At 43.5% G+C, this 21,824-nt stretch overlaps 1 protein-coding gene across 1 annotated transcript in view; it reads left to right on the plus strand.

Moving 5' to 3' along the window:
* The window catches only part of LOC137413289 (uncharacterized), a 78,400-nt gene extending 57,560 nt beyond the window's left edge, over positions 1 to 20,840 (plus strand). Inside the window, exon 5 of the mRNA XM_068098682.2 lies at positions 8,556 to 20,840. Within this exon, the coding sequence (XP_067954783.2) occupies positions 8,556 to 19,880 (11,325 nt within the window). The 3' untranslated portion in view covers positions 19,881 to 20,840. The remainder of the gene's footprint in view (positions 1 to 8,555) is intronic.
* The last annotated feature ends 984 nt before the right edge of the window (positions 20,841 to 21,824 follow it).

A 21,824-nucleotide genomic window follows, 5' to 3' on the forward strand; every position in this document is an offset into this window, starting at 1 on the left:
CTATCTATTTGACTTCGGTGCAATGGAGTGTCAATTAATGGAAAACAAATCCTTAGCCTACTACACAGAATAAGGAAATAACTGTCAACAAGGGGGAAATCTATGATTGGCTAACGTGATTGTTTATGAAATAACTACGGAACGACCTTTGACCTTTATACACAGACTGGAGGCAGGAGGGTCCAGAATAAAGCAATAAAAACAAAAAAACACAATCCTCATATCCACAACAGTATTTTATATGTGTGTGTTTACCCATGACTCGCAATTAATTTCAGGAGTGCACAAAGTTACTTCCACAGTATCAATAGCAATTATAGCCGGCGAAGCCGGTGTTGTCAATAAACGCGTACGTATTATGTCGAAAACCAGATTATAGCTGGCGAATCCGGTGTTGTCAATAAACGCGTACGTATTATGTCGAAAACCAGATTATGCCTTGGCTTGAGAATTCCGAAGCGCAATGGAGGCCGCCATCTTGCGGATGCGGAAGTATGCATAACAAATTGAATAACGTTCAATAGGAGTTTCTTTCACCCATCTTTGTTTGATTCACAATCTTATGCACCTCTAATTTATAATTAAAATACTTTAAGACCAACCTCGGCCCGCACGGGCCTGGTTATCTTCAACGAAAAGCGTCACCAAACACCGGAACCAATGAGATTCGAGCATTTGAAAAAATATTTCGAAAACCAAATCGCGCAATGGAGGCCGCCATCGACCGGATGCGGAAGTTTGCATAAAACAATTGCGAAAAAGTTCAACAGGAGTTTGTTTCACCCGTCTTTCTTTGATTCACAATCTAATGCACCTCTAATTTGTAATTAAAATACGTTAAAACCAACCTCGTTATCTTCAACGAAAATCGTCACCAAACACCGGAACCAATGAGATTCGAGCATTTGAAAAAATATTTTTAAAAAGCCAATTACGCGTTTCGGAGGGTGAAAACGGCGTCAAATATTCTAAAATTGACGAAGAATTATTTTTTAGAAATCTCGCGGCCGTCAGGGATAGTTTTTCACGGCCAGAAATACGGTATAAGCGGTTTACATAAAGAAAGAAAGCTCGGTTTGATTAACGACAGTCACACATTGCCGTTGAAACGGCGCTATCGTCTGATCTGTCGGCACTGATCTTACTGCAAGCTAACCTCTTCTGGTGGAGGAAGCCGCAGTGCCCGGAGAGAACCAGCCCTGACAGCGACTGAAGTTAGAAGACGACACACATACTGTGAAAACGTATGTTAAGCCCAGTTAAAATTTCTTAAAATAGGCCCTAAGCTAGCACATCGTATAGTTACTTCCTTAAGCTTCTTGTGACATTTATTGTATGTAGGTATTGGGGAGGACTGTCTGCTCTTCTCTTTTACCAAGTCTTACCAGGTACGGTACCTACTACACCTACCTACTACCAACTACCTAACCTACTGATGCCATAGTGATGGGTAAAATAGTGGCAAGAGGCTTTGGCTTCGCCGGCTCATTGCGGCTTTGCAGTCGGGTACTAGTAGCCGGCGAAGCCAGTGTTGTCAATAAACGCGTACGTATTATGTCGAAAACCAGATTATGCTGTATCCCTTGGCTTGAGAATTCCGAAGCGCAATGGAGGCCGCCATCTTGCGGATGCGGAAGTATGCATAACAAATTGAAAAACGTTCGATAGGAGTTTATTTCACCCGTCTTTGTTTGATTCACAATCTTATGCACCTCTAATTGATAATTAAAATACTTTAAGACCAACCTCGGGCCGCACGGGCCTAGTTATCTTCAACGAAAAGCGTCACCAAACACCGGAACCAATGAGATTCGAGCATTTGAAAAAATATTTCTAAAACCAAATCACGCAATGCGCCATCGCCCGGATGCGGAAGTTTGCATAAAACAATTGCGAAAAAGTTCAGTAGGAGTTTGTTTCACCCGTCTTTGTTTGATTCACCATCTTACGCACCTCTAATTTGTAATTAAAATACGTTAAGACCAACCTCGTTATCTTCAACGAAAATCGTCACCAAACACCGGAACCAATGAGATTCGAGCATTTGAAAACTATTTTTAAAAAGCTTATTACCGCGTTTCGGACGCTGAAAACGGTGTCAAATATTCTAAAATTGACGAATAATTATTTTTTAGAAATCTCGCGGCCGTAGGGGATAGTTTTTCACGGTCGGAAATATCCGAAGTTGAGACGGAATTCACCAAATTAATCAAGAAGGAAATTTTATCAATTTTAATCTCATCCAGAATGCTTCGATTCAGTATACAAAAAAAAAAAATGGTGTCATTTTGAATTAGGTACGGTACCTACTACACCTACCTACTACCAACTACCTAACCTACTGATGCCACAGTGATGGGTAAAATAGTGGCAAGAGGCTTTGGCTTCACCGGCACGTTGCGGCTTTGCAGTCGGGTACTAGTAGTGGGGCAACTTAGCATAACAATTGTGCATTTTGTGAGGAAAGCACCAAATTTGGCACACTAGTAGACTATCCTATTAAGAACAGATTTGGATATTGGGCCATCTCAAATGCAGCCCCTGATGGCTGTGGCAGCTATTTTCCAAAATGGCCACTAGCGGTTACTATAATTTCACAAACCCTTAGTGTACCAGTCGTTCAAAGGATAATACTAACACTAACATTGGTCTGAACATTTATTAAAAGCTGAATTAAGAAAAACATAACCTGGAGCCACCTCAAGTTTAAAGATAGCCGCCATTTTTCAAGATGGCCGCTAATTATTTGTTGTACCGGACGACTATCTCACTCATAGAAATTGATCGAGTTGTCTGATTTAAATGATTTTAGTGTCAATTTGCCAATGTTAGACTATTCTAAAACATAATATTAAAAAACTTGCATGCCACTAGAAAATCAAAGATGGCCGTTTTTTTTTCAAAATGGCCGCAGCTCATGGCATCGAGTTATTCACATACTAGTGAACATCTGTTTACTGTTTGGTATGATATCGAAATTGTTCTGAATCAGTGACACAGTCTGCTCTGTTAATGTTCTCTCAATTTTGTGAGCACTCTCCCTCACACACACACAAAGCTGTGCATTCAAGTGCGGCCTTTTTGCACTTGCAACGCTTCACACAGCTCTTCTTGCACTTGCACGATATTAGCTCATAGCAGGTGTGGGCTGCTTTGGGTAGCTTCGTCCAGTGTGGCTCGTACACCCCCTCGTCATTCTTGACCCAGCCCCATCTGGTTGGAGGAGGCAGCTCTGGCGTTGGTAGCAGTGTTTGACCCCACACATGGCCTCCTTGGTAGGCCGCCCTCTTCACATGCTCCTCCAGAGCTGCCTTGGTTGGCAGGATCAACTGCACGTTGTTCTTCTTCGCGAAGAGTTTCTTCCGGGCCTTGTCAATGTCCTTGCACGTGCTGGTTCCGTCATAGAGCAGGATGACGAACCTCTCGATGGTGTGCATGACATCGTCTGGTATGCCACTTGGTGCAGAGGATAGCTTCAGCAGTGCATCTGTAAGTTCTGGCAGAATGGTCCAGATTGTCCAGGCAGTCTTCTTACCATGTCCAGCAAAGCTAGATACAGTGTCACACCCAGTCAGAGCGTGAAGCATAGGGAGTGCCTGTGCCTTCTCTGGTCCTAGGCCAGCTGCTATTTCGTGGGCTGCCAGGTCCCGAAAACTCTTCCCAGTGCCAAATGCTAGCCACAGTTCATCTTCTGGTTGCAGTCCCTGGGCCACTGATACAGCCAACACCACGACATCGGTGTCAACTGTCTTGATCAGTATCTTGTGGTGACCATGGTTGGCTGCATGGGATGCATGCAACAACATTCGACTGTCAGCTTCTTCGTGGCTGCATGGGGCGAGCAAGCCATGTCTAGCAGCGGTGGCTTGCTCAGGACTGCCTCTCCATCAGTGATAACCAGCTGCTTGTCATCCTGGTCAAACCACTTGAAGATAGCTTCTGATAGGAACTTGAACAGCTCAGTCTTGTTGGTGTCCACTCGGAGGAAGTTCTGCCAGTTTCCAGGTATAACTGCTGCTCCGACCACGCATCTACGCACTCCTTTTCCACGCTTTGATCTTGCACTGCCTTTCAGTGAATCAGCAACGTAGCGGTCCCAGACCAGGTCCAGGCGTGACACAGTCTGAAGCTTTGTTGACAGGTACGGTATGAAGACATCCTGGGCATAGTCATCAAAGTTCTTGGCTACCGCAGGCTTCAGCATCTGGACAATGACTGCCCCCATCAAGAACTAGGCTGGTGGTATCAGGAGCCTCTGATTGGGCATTGGAGAACTCTTCCAAGCATGTGAGGAGATCAGTCTTCGTACCTAGACGGAGACTTTCTCCATCGGAGAGAGCTGGAGGACACGCTTGATTCTCATGACGAAAGAACTCTTCAAGGTTTCCATCCCTCGTCTGGCAACCAATGTAGAGCCGTGAGAAAAGTTCCACGTCGTTCCTGAGAGAGGCCAGCTGCTGTTTCCCTTTGCTCACACTTCTCGGGGTGGAAGTGCTGAACACCTTCAGCTTGTTCTGACGAATTGCATCATCAATTGGCTTGGTCCTTTCCACCAGGCATTCTCTGGTGAAAGCCTGGAACTGCTCTTGGCCAATCTTCTTCACATTCCTGACAGTCTCAACTGCAGCAGGACCTGCAATTTCCTTTGTGTCAAGGACAACCAGATCCATGCTCTCTTCCTCAAAGGGGTTGCCAAGCTCTTCTATGACGCTGACAAGGGCGCGGACATCCTTGGCGAAAGAGGTCTGCACACTTGGTGTCTGGTCGTGATGACGTGTGTCCTCTCGCCTCCCCCAGTGTTTATGGCCATCTTGGAACTCTTCTATGGCCCTGGCAACTTCTGGCCCGGCAATCATCCAACGCCGCAGGGCACTTGGGTTGTCAGTGAGGCCGACTGCTCCACCATCTCCTTTGATGCAGGCGCTATTCTGTTCATGCACCTGGTCGATTGGGATCGAAGAGAACACCTTCTTCGTCTTCTGTACAGTGAAGTTGCCAGCCCTGAATTCTCTGGCTACATCTGGGTGCTTCATTGGGAGTGCAACCATGTCCCTCAGGTGAACAGGGACCCACCTGGCATAGTGTGTGTGGTCTAAGGCATGGAACCATGGGACCAGTTCCATCAGGGCATCAAGGTACATCGTGAATGAAGCCTGCCGCAGAGAACGCACGTAGACCAGTACCAACATCTCTAGTTCCAGCACAGTTGCCCAGTACTGAAAGTTGGGAATGTCTTCTCCTCTCTGGTGACACCAGTCTTAGAACTCAGGCAGGTCTTCTGCATCATCAGCATATGTCATACAGTGGCGTTCATACGCACGGTGTTGCAGGATGTGCAGTGCCGCTGCAGTGATTTGATGAGCTCTTCTTGTGCGGGTGACGTGGGCAGCTCGCAGGAAGGAGTCGGCCGTCCCTGGCGTTGCAATCTCAGCTTGCACCAAGGCTTGTACCCAGTCACTTCCTCGCAGCCAGTCGCCCAGGGTCTTCAGGGCGGCCATCTCGATGTGGAGCCCACCAAACATCACTACCATCTTTTCCTCACCATACTTCTCTGGCCACTTCCACTGAATCTGCTTTGCCAAGGCAAACAGTGGCTGGTCCAAGGTGACGACAGGTGTCTGGCCAGGATTCACATGTTCTACAGCATTCTTCACCACATCCATGGAGTGCCGGATCATGGCCAATGTGTGGGCACTCTCAAGGAACAGTGGAAGCAGGGCGGTGGGGCAGATGGTTCGAGCTAACGGCGGCTGGCGACTGGCATGAAATGCTGACCACGATATGTTCTCGTCTGTCCCAGTGTTGTCCTCTAGGACCCGCCTTGTGTGCTCTAGCCACAGGTATTCCTCCTTAGTCTGCTCCTTGAAGTCGTCTCTGGTCAAGGACACCACTCTAGTAGCTGGAACAGACAGGTTCTTCATGCTGGTAGTGACTGGGGGCACATCAGTATAGTAGTGTGGCAAGTGGCCGACCATCTTCGAGCTAGCATCTCTAGATCCACCAACGATTACAATGCTTCGGTCCACTCCTACGCCAGTGAAAGAGGGGTGCTGGAGGAGGGAGATGGCTGTACCATGGAAGGACTCTTTCGCTGTCGTTGAACTGGGATTGTGGTCGATATTGTCTATGGCTGACGTTATGAAGACATTGCTGCGCATCTTTGGGGGGCAGACCACTTGTTCTCTGTGAAACTGTTGGCAGGCACTGTTCCCCATCTGAGCTGAGAACTGGAGAACGCGGGCATAGGAGATGCTCATGCCCAGGTGTGACAACCTGTCTACTAACTCCCTCTTTCGTGTGTGAGCGTGCAACATCATCCCTACGTATGTGGGAACTGGGGTCTCCTGTGCAGCACTGTGCCTGGCAGTTACGGGTCCTGTGGTGCGATGTGCCCGCTTGTGCTTGATGCAGTTAAACTTCAGCATCTGGGCAATGGCAAGTGCTGCAGGGGTTGTGTCTGCCATCTGATCCTTAATGCTGGGACCCTCTAGGACCATGCTCACCAGGGCAAGCAGCAGTGATGGCACAGATTCTTCTTGGCATTCTTCAGGGAATCCGTTGAAGGGCTTAGCTTCTTCAAACATGTGGCAGCGCACGGTCTGTGCAGCACATGCAAGATGGGCCACATCATTATCACTGTCCAGCTCACAGGCTTTGATGAGAGCAGCCCCAACGTCTTCTTCAAATACCAGCAGGACGTCTCTCCCCTTTGTGTGTGCGCGCATGTCAGGGAACTGGGTAAGGAGTCTCTGCTTCAGTCGTGTGGAGTAGACCCTTGTGTCGAGCTTAACCCCGAGCTGTTCCATTTTGGACTGATAGAGCTCTACGAGATTAGCTAACTTGAACACCGGTGCTGTCTCCTCATCTAGCCTAGCTTCTTCTATGTAGAGGACCAGTTCGGTGAAGACAATACCTGATACCTCTCGCTCCTTGTCTTTGTACTTGGGTCCCTCAGACTGGGCCTTTCTAACACGGTTGTGCAGCACTGATAAGCACTTCTTATGGTACTTGGCTTCCTGGGCGACCATGTCCCCGGCACTGAGTCGACCGAGCAGTTCTGTGTCTTCAAGAAGGGCTGCACAGTCTCGAACTTTACTGTCCATTTGAAATGTTGCAACTTCGTGAAGACCATCGGTTCCTGCAGGTTGTCTGCTGAAGAAACACTGGGCTTCTTGGGCCTTCTCTGTACTTGATGATCTTGAATGAAATCTGGTGCGTTTGCACGCATCTGGTACGTCATGGATCTCTCCTTCTGTCATGAGTGTTCACTTTTCTGCTCTTTGCAATTTTGTATTGTTATATTTGAGCTTGCATGTTTGATGGTACAAAGCATTGTTTGCAAGCATGGCCGCTTCAATGCCATACCCTTCATTGAGTCTTTCCAACTGAAGTGTTCCTGGAAGTTGTCCAAGCTCACTGAATCTGATCAAATTGGCTGCGAGTGAACTGTACCCACTCCCAGAGTCTTTTCGCTTGGACTGTGAAGGACATGTCAGAGACTCTGCTTTGTCCCCTTGGCAAATGATACACAGCTTCCAGTTAGTCTGAGTTGGGTGCGTTGATGTTGATGGGACAGGACGCTCAAGGCCAACCAATTGGAAGCTCTTAGACATGGTCAAGTTGTTCGATGTTACACTAGGCTATATCTTCTGTTCATAAGCAACCACCACCATTAGTCTACATGCATCTTCTGTTCATCAGCAACCACCACCATCAGGACCTGCAATGACACAATGTAATTGTTAACACACACATAGACAGAATCAAGGGTCGATTTTCTCCTGATATAGTTGTCAAAGTTCATGCACCAAAGCACCTTTTGGGAATTTAGAGAGTAGGATAAATTAGTTGTGAATTAAACCGGTTTTCTCCTAGCCCATAGTCATAAATACTATTGCCACTTCTACTACCAGGTGCCAAGCCAATAGTGCTATGTATGTTTGTCATTGGTTTTCATTCAGAATCTGTGTCTTAATTAGACTAATTAGTCCACTTTAACTTTTTTTTCTCAACCAAATCAAATTGTCACTTTCTTTGACCATTATTGGACCTTTATTAGTAAATAAACCTTCACTGTCAACCTGCATTCCTCGCCAGTAAAGCAGATATGTATCATAACAGTAACCGCTGGCGGCCATTTTGAAAAATGGCTGCCATAGCCATCAGGGGCTGAATCTGAGATGGCCCAATATCCAGATCTTTTCATAATATGATAGTCTACTAGTGTGGCCAAATTTGGTGCTTTCCTCACAAAATGCACGATTGTTATGCTATATTTAGTTTAGCTGCCGGACTATTACAGAATCAATGTGCAGTACTGTACGATAATAATTTGTTTGATACAAATCGTACGGTGATGATTCCCCCGCGCATGTGATAACATTTTATAATGAAATAACTGAACTCAAGTACCTCTATGTTGTATGCCATTGCCTTGGAGAGTGCCGGTTCGCAAAACCATATACATATATATAGACGGACTGTCAGACACCAAATTGCGTATTTTACTCGTAGTGTGATTCACATAACATTATTTTTCTTCGTGTGTTTCACAGATTGGCACAGAAACTGAAAGAAGACTTCATTCAACATCATTGTATTTTCAGCCATCGGGATACCACGTTGAGCCACAAAGAGGAAGAGGCACTTACAGCTCGAGCTATAACACTGATATTTCAGTACCAGGTGTCACTCTGCTAAACCAACGAATCCGAAATCCAGGTGTGGTTGACAACATCAACATGGAGGGTTCGGGACCAAATTTATCTGGAGACTTGCAATCTCCAGATGAAAGAATCAACAATACAAGTAGTCACATTGGCTTTGATGGACCAGGTGGAAAGCTCAGACTTCCAACATTAAAGATGCCAAAATTTAAGACATCTCATCCCAGTGAAAAACGAGGAGATGACACGTACACATGGAATCGTTTTATGCCTGAATCGGGGAGCAGTTTTCCAAATTTTGAAACTAAGTACAACACACTAAATATGAATGCTCAGAGCATTGATGCATCCATTAGCGAACCAAGTGGTGATCTGAAAAGCAGTGGTGGACAATGGACAATGCCAGGTATAAAAATGCCGAAAGTTAACATTGGCAAATCCAATATAAATGGTCCAGATGGTGATCTTGACTTGAACATTTCCAAACCTGACATGGACATCAAAGGACCACATCTGAAAGGTGACCTGAAATCTCCAAACTTTGACATAAATGCCCCAAAGATTGACATTGATGTAGACTCACCAGATGTTGATCTCAATCTCCCCAATGCAAAGCTGAAAATGCCAAACATGTCCCTTCCAAAGTTTGGTTTCAACGGAGGAGATATCAAAGGACCAGATATAGATGCTGATATAAGCAGACCGAATCTTGACATTGAAGGACGTGGTAGTAAGTTTAAAATGCCAAGTTTAAACATGCCTGATGTTCACCTTGGCAAACCCAACATCAAAGGTCCACATGGTGATCTTGACTTGAACGTCAAAGGACCACATCTGAAAGGTGACCTGAAATCTCCAAACTTTGACATAAATGCCCCAAAGGTTGACATTGATGTAGACTCACCAGATGTTGATCTCAATCTCCCCAATGCAAAGCTGAAAATGCCAAACATGTCCCTTCCAAAGTTTGGTTTCAACGGAGGAGAACATGGTGATCTTGACTTGAACGTTAAAGGACCACATCTGAAAGGTGACCTGAAATCTCCAAACTTTGACATAAATGCCCCAAAGGTTGACCTTGATGTAGACTCACCAGATGTTGATCTCAATCTCCCCAATGCAAAGCTGAAAATGCCACACATGTCCCTTCCAAAGTTTGGTGGCAAGGGAGGGGATATCAAAGGACCGGATATGGATGCTGACATAAGCGGCCCGAATCTTGACATTGAAGGACATGGGAGCAAGTTTAAAATGCCAAGTTTTAACATGCCAGATATTCACCTTGGCAAACCCAAGATCAAAGGTCCACATGGTGATCTTGACTTGAACGTTAAAGGACCACATCTAAAAGGTGACCTGAAATCTCCAAACTTTGACATAAATGCCCCAAAGGTTGACCTTGATGTCGACTCACCAGATGTTGATCTCAATCTCCCCAATGCAAAGCTGAAAATGCCAAACATGTCCCTTCCAAAGTTTGGTGTCGAGGGAGGAGATATCGAAGGACCAGATATAGATGCTGACATTCGTGGACCAAATCTTGACATTGAAGGACATGGGAGCAAGTTTAAAATGCCACGTTTTAACATGCCAGATATTCACCTTGGCAAACCCAATATCAAAGGTCCACATGGTGATCTTGACTTGAACGTTAAAGGACCACATCTGAAAGGTGACCTGAAATCTCCAAACTTTGACATAAATGCCCCAAAGGTTGACCTTGATGTAGACTCACCAGATGTTGATCTCAATCTCCCCAATGCAAAGCTGAAAATGCCACACATGTCCCTTCCAAAGTTTGGTGGCAAGGGAGGGGATATCAAAGGACCTGATATGGATGCTGACATAAGCGGCCCGAATCTTGACATTGAAGGACATGGGAGCAAGTTTAAAATGCCAAGTTTTAACATGCCGGATATTCACCTTGGCAAACCCAATATCAAAGGTCCACATGGTGATCTTGACTTGAACGTTAAAGGACCACATCTGAAAGGTGACCTGAAATCTCCAAACTTTGACATAAATGCCCCAAAGGTTGACCTTGATGTAGACTCACCAGATGTTGATCTCAATCTCCCCAATGCAAAGCTGAAAATGCCAAACATGTCCCTTCCAAAGTTTGGTGTCGAGGGAGGAGATATCGAAGGACCAGATATGGATGCTGACATTGGTGGACCAAATCTTGACATTGAAGGACATGGGAGCAAGTTTAAAATGCCACGTTTTAACATGCCAGATATTCACCTTGGCAAACCCAATATCAAAGGTCCACATGGTGATCTTGACTTGAACGTCAAAGGACCACATCTGAAAGGTGATCTGAAATCTCCAAACTTTGACATAAATGCCCCAAAAGTTGACCTTGATGTAGACTCACCAGATGTTGATCTCAATCTCCCCAATGCAAAGCTGAAAATGCCAAACATGTCCATTCCAAAATTTGGTTTCCAGGGAGGAGATATCAAAGGACCAGATATGGATGCTGACATAAGCGGCCCGAATCTTGACATTGAAGGACATGGGAGCAAGTTTAAAATGCCTCGTTTCAACATGCCCGATGTTCACCTTGGCAAACCCAACATCAAAGGTCCACATGGTGATCTTGACTTGAACGTTAAAGGACCACATCTGAAAGGTGACCTGAAATCTCCAAACTTTGACATAAATGCCCCAAAGGCTGGCCTTGATGTCGACTCACCAGATGTTGATCTCAATCTCCCCAATGCAAAGCTGAAAATGCCACACATGTCCCTTCCAAAGTTTGGTGGCAAGGGAGGTGAAATCAAAGGACCAGATATGGATACTGGCATAAGCGGCCCGAATCTAGACATTGAAGGACATGGTAGTAAGTTTAAAATGCCTCGTTTCAACATGCCCGATGTTCACCTTGGCAAACCCAACATCAAAGGTCCACATGGTGATCTTGACTTGAACGTTAAAGGACCACATATGAAGGGTGACCTGAAATCTCCAAACCTCGACATAAATGCCCCGAAGGTTGGTCTTGATGTAGACTCACCGGATGTTGATCTCAATCTCCCCAAAGGAAAGCTGAAAATGCCACACATGTCCCTTCCAAAGATTGGTGTTAAGGGAGGTGATATCAAAGGACCAGATATGGATGCTAACATTGGTGGACCAAATCTTGATATTAAAGGACGTGGTAGTAAGTTTAAAATGCCAAGTTTACACATGCCAGATGTTCACCTCAGCAAACCGAATATCAAAGGTCGACATGGTGATCTTGACTGGAACCTCAAAGGACCACATCTGAAAGGTGACCTGAAATCTCCAAACTTTGACATAAATGCCCCAAAGGTTGGTCTTGATGTAGACTCACCAGATGTTGATCTCGATCTCCCCAATGCAAAGCTGAAAATGCCAAACATGTCCCTTCCAAAGTTTGGTGTCGAGGGAGGAGACATCGAAGGACCAGATATGGATGCTGACATTCGTGGACCGAATCTTGACATTGAAGGACATGGGAGCAAGTTTAAAATGCCAAGTTTTAACATGCCGGATATGCACCTCAGAAAACCCAACATCAAAGGTCCACATGGTGATCTTGACTTGAACGTTAAAGGACCACATCTGAAAGGTGACCTGAAATCTCCAAACCTCGACATAAATGCCCCGAAGGTTGGTCTTGATGTCGACTCACCAGATGTTGATCTCAATCTCCCCAATGCAAAGCTGAAAATGCCACACATGTCCCTTCCAAAGTTTGGTGGCAAGGGAGGTGATATCAAAGGACCAGATATGGATGCTGACATTGGTGGACCAAATCTTGATATTAAAGGACGTGGTGGTAAGTTTAAAATGCCAAGTTTACACATGCCAGATGTTCACCTCAGCAAACCGAATATCAAAGGTCGACATGGTGATCTTGACTTTAACCTCAAAGGACCACATCTGAAAGGTGACCTGAACTCTCCAAACTTTGACATAAATGCCCCAAAGGTTGACCTTGATGTCGACTCACCAGATGTTGATCTCAATCTCCCCAATGCAAAGTTGAAAATGCCAAACATGTCCCTTCCAAAGTTTGGTGTCGAGGGAGGAGACATCGAAGGACCAGATATGGATGCTGACATTCGTGGACCGAATCTTGACATTGAAGGACATGGGAGCAAGTTTAAAATGCCAAGTTTTAACATGCCGGATATGCACCTCAGAAAACCCAACATCAAAGGTCCACATGGTGATCTTGACTTGAACGTTAAAGGACCACATCTGAAAGGTGACCTGAAATCTCCAAACCTCGACATAAATGCCCCGAAGGGTGGTCTTGATGTAGACTCACCAGATGTTGATCTCGATCTCCCCAATGCAAAGCTGAAAATGCCACACATGTCCCTTCCAAAGTTTGGTGGCAAGGGAGGTGATATCAAAGGACCAGATATGGATGCTGACATAAGCGGCCCGAATCTTGACATTGAAGGACATGGGAGCAAGTTTAAAATGCCAAGTTTTAACATGCCGGACATTCACCTTGGCAAACCCAATATCAAAGGTCCACATGGTGATCTTGACTTGAACGTTAAAGGACCACATCTGAAAGGTGACCTGAAATCTCCAAACCTCGACATAAATGCCCCGAAGGTTGGTCTTGATGTAGACTCACCAGATGTTGATCTCAATCTCCCCAATGCAAAGCTGAAAATGCCACACATGTCCCTTCCAAAGTTTGGTGGCAAGGGAGGTGATATCAAAGGACCAGATATGGATGCTGACATTGGTGGACCAAATCTTGATATTAAAGGACATGGTAGTAAGTTTAAAATGCCAAGTTTACACATGCCAGATGTTCACCTCAGCAAACCGAATATCAAAGGTCGACATGGTGATCTTGACTTGAACCTCAAAGGACCACATCTGAAAGGTGACCTGAAATCGCCAAACTTTGACATAAATGCCCCAAAGGTTGGTCTTGATGTCGACTCACCAGATGTTGATCTCAATCTCCCCAATGCAAAGCTGAAAATGCCAAACATGTCCCTTCCAAAGTTTGGTGTCGAGGGAGGAGACATCGAAGGGCCAGATATGGATGCTGACATTCGTGGACCAAATCTTGACATTGAAGGACATGGGAGCAAGTTTAAAATGCCAAGTTTTAACATGCCGGATATGCACCTCAGAAAACCCAAAATCAAAGGTCCACATGGTGATCTTGACTTGAACGTTAAAGGACCACATCTGAAAGGTGACCTGAAATCTCCAAACTTTGACATAAATGCCCCTAAGGTTGACCTTGATGTAGACTCACCAGATGTTGATCTCAATCTCCCCAATGCAAAGCTGAAAATGCCACACATGTCCCTTCCAAAGTTTGGTGGCAAGGGAGGTGATATCAAAGGACCAGATATGGATGCTGACATAAGCGGCCCGAATCTTGACATTGAAGGACATGGGAGCAAGTTTAAAATGCCAAGTTTTAACATGCCAGATATTCACCTTGGCAAACCCAATATCAAAGGTCCACATGGTGATCTTGACTTGAACGTTAAAGGACCACATCTGAAAGGTGACCTGAAATCTCCAAACCTCGACATAAATGCCCCAAAGGTTGGTCTTGATGTAGACTCACCAGATGTTGATCTCAATCTCCCCAATGCAAAGCTGAAAATGCCACACATGTCCCTTCCAAAGTTTGGTGGCAAGGGAGGTGATATCAAAGGACCAGATATGGATGCTGACATTGGTGGACCAAATCTTGATATTAACGGACATGGTAGTAAGTTTAAAATGCCAAGTTTACACATGCCAGATGTTCACCTCAGCAAACCGAATTTCAAAGGTCCACATGGTGATCTTGACTTGAACCTCAAAGGACCACATCTGAAAGGTGACCTGAAATCGCCAAACTTTGACATAAATGCCCCAAAGGTTGGTCTTGATGTAGACTCACCAGATGTTGATCTCAATCTCCCCAATGCAAAGCTGAAAATGCCAAACATGTCCCTTCCAAAGTTTGGTGGCAAGGGAGGTGATATCAAAGGACCAGATATCTATGCTGACATAAGTGGCCCGAATCTTGACATTGAAGGACATGGGAGCAAGTTTAAAATGCCAAGTTTTAACATGCCAGATATTCACCTTGGCAAACCCAATATCAAAGGTCCACATGGTGATCTTGACTTGAACGTTAAAGGACCACATCTGAAAGGTGACCTGAAATCTCCAAACCTCGACATAAATGCCCCAAAGGTTGGTCTTGATGTAGACTCACCAGATGTTGATCTCAATCTCCCCAATGCAAAGCTGAAAATGCCACACATGTCCCTTCCAAAGTTTGGTGGCAAGGGAGGTGATATCAAAGGACCAGATATGGATGCTGACATTGGTGGACCAAATCTTGATATTAACGGACATGGTAGTAAGTTTAAAATGCCAAGTTTACACATGCCAGATGTTCACCTCAGCAAACCGAATATCAAAGGTCCACATGGTGATCTTGACTTGAACCTCAAAGGACCACATCTGAAAGGTGACCTGAAATCGCCAAACTTTGACATAAATGCCCCAAAGGTTGCTCTTGATGTAGACTCACCAGATGTTGATCTCAATCTCCCCAATGCAAAGCTGAAAATGCCAAACATGTCCCTTCCAAAGTTTGGTGTCGAGGGAGGAGACATTGAAGGACCAGATATGGATGCTGACATTCGTGGACCAAATCTTGACATTGAAGGACATGGGAGCAAGTTTAAAATGCCAAGTTTTAACATGCCGGATATGCACCTCAGAAAACCCAAAATCAAAGTTCCACATGGTGATCTTGACTTGAACGTTAAAGGACCACATCTGAAAGGTGACCTGAAATCTCCAAACCTCGACATAAATACCCCAAAGGTTGACCTTGATGTAGACTCACCAGATGTTGATCTCAATCTCCCCAATGCAAAGTTGAAAATGCCACACATGTCCCTTCCAAAGTTTGGCATAAAAGGTGGAAAAGTCGAGAGACCAGATTTTGATGCAAATCTTAAAGCATCAACATCAGGAGTGGATTTATCAGCTCCCAAAATGGAATGTGATGTGAATGCTCCAGATTTTGATGCTGACATTAGTGGTCGAAACATGGCCTTGAAAGGTTCAAATTTCAAAACACCAAAACTCAAAAAGCCAAACTTTAACATTTCTAATAAGTTGCATTTCCCAGATGTTGATCTGAAAAAGCCATCTTTTATGGGCGATGGAAACGTTTCTGGACCAGATTTATATGCCAATCTGAAAGCACCTTATCTACATGGTCAGATAAATCATTCAGACATTGACATTGGAGCACCCAAAGGAAAGCTGAAGTCCAAAACCTTGGGACTCTCTGCAACTACTCCAAAAGTTAATGCAGGAGCAACATTACCAAGTTTTGCTACAAAAGGCGGTATGAACATGAAAGCACCTTCAATTAGTTCCCCATCTCTTGATGTGGAATCTACACAAGGAAGATTTAAAATGCCTCGGTTCAAGTTACCTAAAGTTGGATTTTCAGGACCCAGCACAAAAGCACCTTCTTCTGGGCTAAGTATGTCAACACCCAACTTAGATGCACCTCAATTTGGTGTTAAAACAGAAGGAAACCTTCCAAATCTTGACCACAATGGAGCAAACATAAGCCTCAAAACACCAAACGCCGGACTATATGTATCACCTCTCGATTTGGATGTTGATTTCAATGCCCCAGACATGAATGCTGAAATTGGAGGACCAAATGCAGATATTAACGGACGTGGTAGCAAGTTTAAAATGCCAAGTTTAAACATGCCGGATATGCACCTCAGAAAACCCAATTTCAAAGGTCCAGGTGGTGATCTTGACTTGGACATTAAAGGACCACATCTGAAAGGTGACCTGAAATCTCCAAAGATAGACATAAATGCCCCAAAGGTTGATTTTGATGTCGACTCACCAGATGTTGATCTCAATCTCCCCAAAGCAAAGCTGGAAATGCCAAACTTGTCCCTTCCAAAGTTTGGTGTCAAGAGAGGAGATATCAAAGGACCAGATATGGATGCTGACATAAGTGGACCAAATCTTGACATAAAAGGACCTGGTAGCAAGTTTAAAATGCCAAGTTTAAACATGCCGGATATGCACCTCAGAAAACCCAATTTCAAAGGTCCAGATGGTGATCTTGACTTGGACATTAAAGGACCACATCTGAAAGGTGACCTGAAATCTCCAAAGATAGACATAAATGCCCCAAAGGTTGATTTTGATGTCGACTCACCAGATGTTGATCTCAATCTCCCCAAAGCAAAGCTGGAAATGCCAAACTTGTCCCTTCCAAAGTTTGGTGTCAAGAGAGGAGATATCAAAGGACCAGATATGGATGCTGACATAAGTGGGCCAAATCTTGACATAAAAGGACCTGGTAGCAAGTTTAAAATGCCAAGTTTAAACATGCCGGATATGCACCTCAGAAAACCCAATTTCAAAGGTCCAGATGGTGATCTTGACTTGGACATTAAAGGACCACATCTGAAAGGTGACCTGAAATCTCCAAAGATAGACATAAATGCCCCAAAGGTTGATTTTGATGTCGACTCACCAGATATTGATCTCAATCTCCCCAAAGCAAAGCTGGAAATGCCAAACTTGTCCCTTCCAAAGTTTGGTGTCGAGGGAGGAGATATCAAAGGACCAGATATGGATGCTGACATAAGTGGGCCAAATCTTGACATAAAAGGACCTGGTAGCAAGTTTAAAATGCCAAGTGTAAACATGCCGGATATGCACCTCAGAAAACCCAATTTCAAAGGTCCAGGTGGTGATCTTGACTTGGACATTAAAGGACCACATCTGAAAGGTGACCTGAAATCTCCAAAGATAGACATAAATGCCCCAAAGGTTGATTTTGATGTCGACTCACCAGATGTTGATCTCAATCTCCCCAAAGCAAAGCTGGAAATGCCAAACTTGTCCCTTCCAAAGTTTGGTGTCAAGAGAGGAGATATCAAAGGACCAGATATGGATGCTGACATAAGTGGACCAAATCTTGACATAAAAGGACCTAGTAGCAAGTTTAAAATGCCAAGTTTAAACATGCCGGATATGCACCTCAGAAAACCCAATTTCAAAGGTCCAGATGGTGATCTTGACTTGGACATTAAAGGACCACATCTGAAAGGTGACCTGAAATCTCCAAAGATAGACATAAATGCCCCAAAGGTTGATTTTGATGTCGACTCACCAGATGTTGATCTCAATCTCCCCAAAGCAAAGCTGGAAATGCCAAACTTGTCCCTTCCAAAGTTTGGTGTCGAGGGAGGAGATATCAGAGGACCAGATATGGATGCTGACATAAGTGGGCCAAATCTTGACATAAAAGGACCTGGTAGCAAGTTTAAAATGCCAAGTTTAAACATGCCGGATATGCACCTCAGAAAACCCAATTTCAAAGGTCCAGATGGTGATCTTGACTTGGACATTAAAGGACCACATCTGAAAGGTGACCTGAAATCTCCAAAGATAGACATAAATGCCCCAAAGGTTGATTTTGATGTCGACTCACCAGATGTTGATCTCAATCTCCCCAAAGCAAAGCTGGAAATGCCAAACTTGTCCCTTCCAAAGTTTGGTGTCAAGAGAGGAGATATCAAAGGACCAGATATGGATGCTGACATAAGTGGGCCAAATCTTGACATAAAAGGACCTGGTAGCAAGTTTAAAATGCCAAGTTTAAACATGCCGGATATGCACCTCAGAAAACCCAATTTCAAAGGTCCAGATGGTGATCTTGACTTGGACATTAAAGGACCACATCTGAAAGGTGACCTGAAATCTCCAAAGATAGACATAAATGCCCCAAATGTTGATTTTGATGTCGACTCACCAGATGTTGATCTCAATCTCCCCAAAGCAAAGCTGGAAATGCCAAACTTGTCCCTTCCAAAGTTTGGTGTCAAGGGAGGAGATATCAAAGGACCAGATATGGATGCTGACATAAGTGGCCCAAATCTTGACATAAAAGGACCTGGTAGCAAGTTTAAAATGCCAAGTTTAAACATGCCGGATATGCACCTCAGAAAACCCAATTTCAAAGGTCCAGATGGTGATCTTGACTTGGACATTAAAGGACCACATCTGAAAGGTGACCTGAAATCTCCATACTTTGATATAAGTGCCCCAAAGGTTGGTCTTGATGTAGACTCACCAGATGTTGATCTCAATCTCCCCAAAGCAAAGCTGGAAATGCCAAACATGTCGCTTCCGAAGTTCGACATAAAAGGTGGAAAAATCAAAGGCCCAGAATTCAATGCAAATGTGAAAGCACCGAAAGCTGGTGTAGATTTATCAGCTCCCAAAATGGAATGTGATATGAATGTTCTCGATCGGAAGGCTGACATTAGTGGACCGAATATTGACTTTAAAGGACCTGGTTTCACAGCACCAAAACTTCCAAACCCACATCTTAACATTGGCAGTGAATTTCATGAGCCAGATCTTGATCTGAAAGTGTCATCTCCCAAAGGTGATGGAGCTGTATACGGTGATCTGAGAGCACCAAGCTTGAGTGATGATTTCAATGGTCCAGAAATTGGTGTGAGAGAACCCAAAGGAAAGTGGAAGTTACCGACTTTAGGATTTCATGAAAGTTCTCCAAATATGAAGGCAGGAGCTTCTTTTCCAAGTTTAAATGCTGAAGGTGATGTCCATGTTCAGTCCCCTGCAGTTTCCTCGCCAAATATTGATGTGCATGCTTCGAATTCAACATTTAAACGACCAATTTTAAGGCTCCCCAAAATTGGATTTTCAGCACCTAAAAAATATCCCGACCTTAGCAGGTCTATGCCTGACGTTGATTCATCAGACATAACCTTGAAAGGAAAAGTGAGGGCTCCAAATATGGAAATTGAGGTCCCAAATTCAAGTCTTGAAACCCCCAAAGGAGCATTCAACGTGAAACACCCTACTGCCCGTAATATGGATATTGGCATGGTAGGAAACAGAGGTGACCTCAAATCACCAAATGTATATGGTGATATTGAAAATGACGTTCCAAAAAGTAAATTGTCTCTGCCAAACATGAATGTTGATGCACCGGATGTAAAGCTGAGGGGCGATGGGATCGACCTCAAAATAAAGGAAATGAAATCAAGGAGTGAAAACCTTTTTGCAAAAATCGATGAATCTGATGTCGCTGCAGGTGGATTCCATCTGAAAATGCCAGTTTTTAAAATCTCTGGACCAAAAGTCAACAGGTCTGATGACTAAATCTTGCCAAATGCAAAAATGTCAGACTGTCAAAGTTTTGCCCAACATTTATCTTGAGATGAAAATATCACCAACAAAAGCTTTAAAATCAAAAGGCTGTCACTCATTTGGTAGCAATTTATTTTAAATGGGAATCATTTAATGTATAATTCAGTTGCACCTTCAAAAACCTGGCTTCAAAAACGAATACGTAATCCACAAATTGATTATTCCATCATTGGGGAGAGGGTGGGATTGAGGATGATCCATTTTAAAATATTTCAAAACCCACACTTGTGATGTTCATGGAATTTTCCACTTTTGTAATATTTCCAAAATAATAATATGGTTATTAGATGGCAATTTTGTGGTGTTTCTTTGATTGCATTCTCATTTTATTTCCTCTGGTCAATGTGCATAAGAGGGTGTTTTGTTTACACTTCATTTTATGACATAATGACAATTGCGTATAATTGTATTAATTATATTTTTAATGATTCTGTTTTAAAAAATCAGAAAAAAGATTACATTTTGACATTTGCTTTGGGTTTATTATGCATTAATGATTTTTCAGCTCTTCCATGAGCCTTGAATTGTGCAAAAACAAAAAATTCATTTTCTTCCAAAAAAAAGGGATTTTAAAAAAGATTTAAAAAAAGTTATTCCATGAGATTGATTTGTTGAAAAAAATATTTTGCAAATGTATCAATATCAGAACCTTTCTCGCAAGCTAATATACTTATAGTTTTGTTTCCATTTTACGATCTTTTGTTCTGCAATATATTTTCACATTATTTTAATTCTTGTTTGATGTGAAGGTTGTTGGTTCATTTGCGTGCTATACGGATCATGTGTCCGGCAACTGTTATGGGCTTTTTGCATAGCTATGACGTTAATAATGTACATATGAATGTTTATTTTCTTAATATGTATGATTGAAATTAATAAAGGCCATTGGGAATTAAACATATATTGAATACAGTGAGGGTGTTTGTGTTACTTGAAGTTTATTTCATGTACTTACATGTTTAAGATTCAAAGCAGAACTTTTATTAACACATACAAGTGTTAGAGTTTTATTTTAAAAAACCAAAAAACCAATCAATTCCAGGTCATTGATTACATTGGGTAATCCATTATAAAAACAAGAAAAAGAGCAATCAGATTGCAAACCCTCGCCAGGATGTATTTTCAGTGGTTTTTAAGGCTTTTGTGTTAAAACAAATATGGCGGCCGAACCACGTGACCGATGACGTCATCATTATTTATTTTTTTCTCCACCAATTTATGCCTACATGACGCTCAAGAAATTTCATCTTGATCGGATGAAGTTTTGTACTTGTCGTATTATGACGTCATAATGGAGGCACCTATGACATCATCATTAACATATGTTATTGCACAGGGAGAGTTCTTTACAATGAGCCATGTCTCAATTTTTTGCTATTCAGCACTTTCGGAGATATAGAGGTGCAAAGTTTTTTGGTTTTTCCCAGATGGCGGCCGAACCACCTGACCGATGACGTCATTTCTCCACCACTTTATGCCGACGGCGCTCAAGAAATTGCATTTTGATTGGATGAAGTTTTGTGCTTGTCGAATTATGACATCATAATGAAGGCTTTGGGTTGGGAGAGTTAAAAATTGGGCACAATCTATTCCAGGGCAAGACAAATATGTGTGTAAAGTATGGCGATTCTATGTGCAACGGTGTAGACGTAGTACTGCGAACAGACAGACAAACCAACCAACATACTTGCCGGAATCTTTTCCAGCAAGTAACAAACGGACTCATATGCAATACCCTCTCCTCTGACGAGGGTAACTAGCACAACGCTTGGGAGAGCACATTTTGACCTCCGCTTCCGGTTTCTCGATCGAGGTGGTGACTTTTGTTCTCTCTGGGCATTTAAAAGTTGTTATTTTTCAATTCGTGTGTTTGTCAAATTTCCACTTGTTATTTTA

Source organism: Myxine glutinosa, chromosome 11 (genome assembly GCF_964187855.1).
Source record: "Myxine glutinosa chromosome 11, kmMyxGlut1.1, whole genome shotgun sequence".
NCBI lineage: Eukaryota > Metazoa > Chordata > Myxini > Myxiniformes > Myxinidae > Myxine > Myxine glutinosa.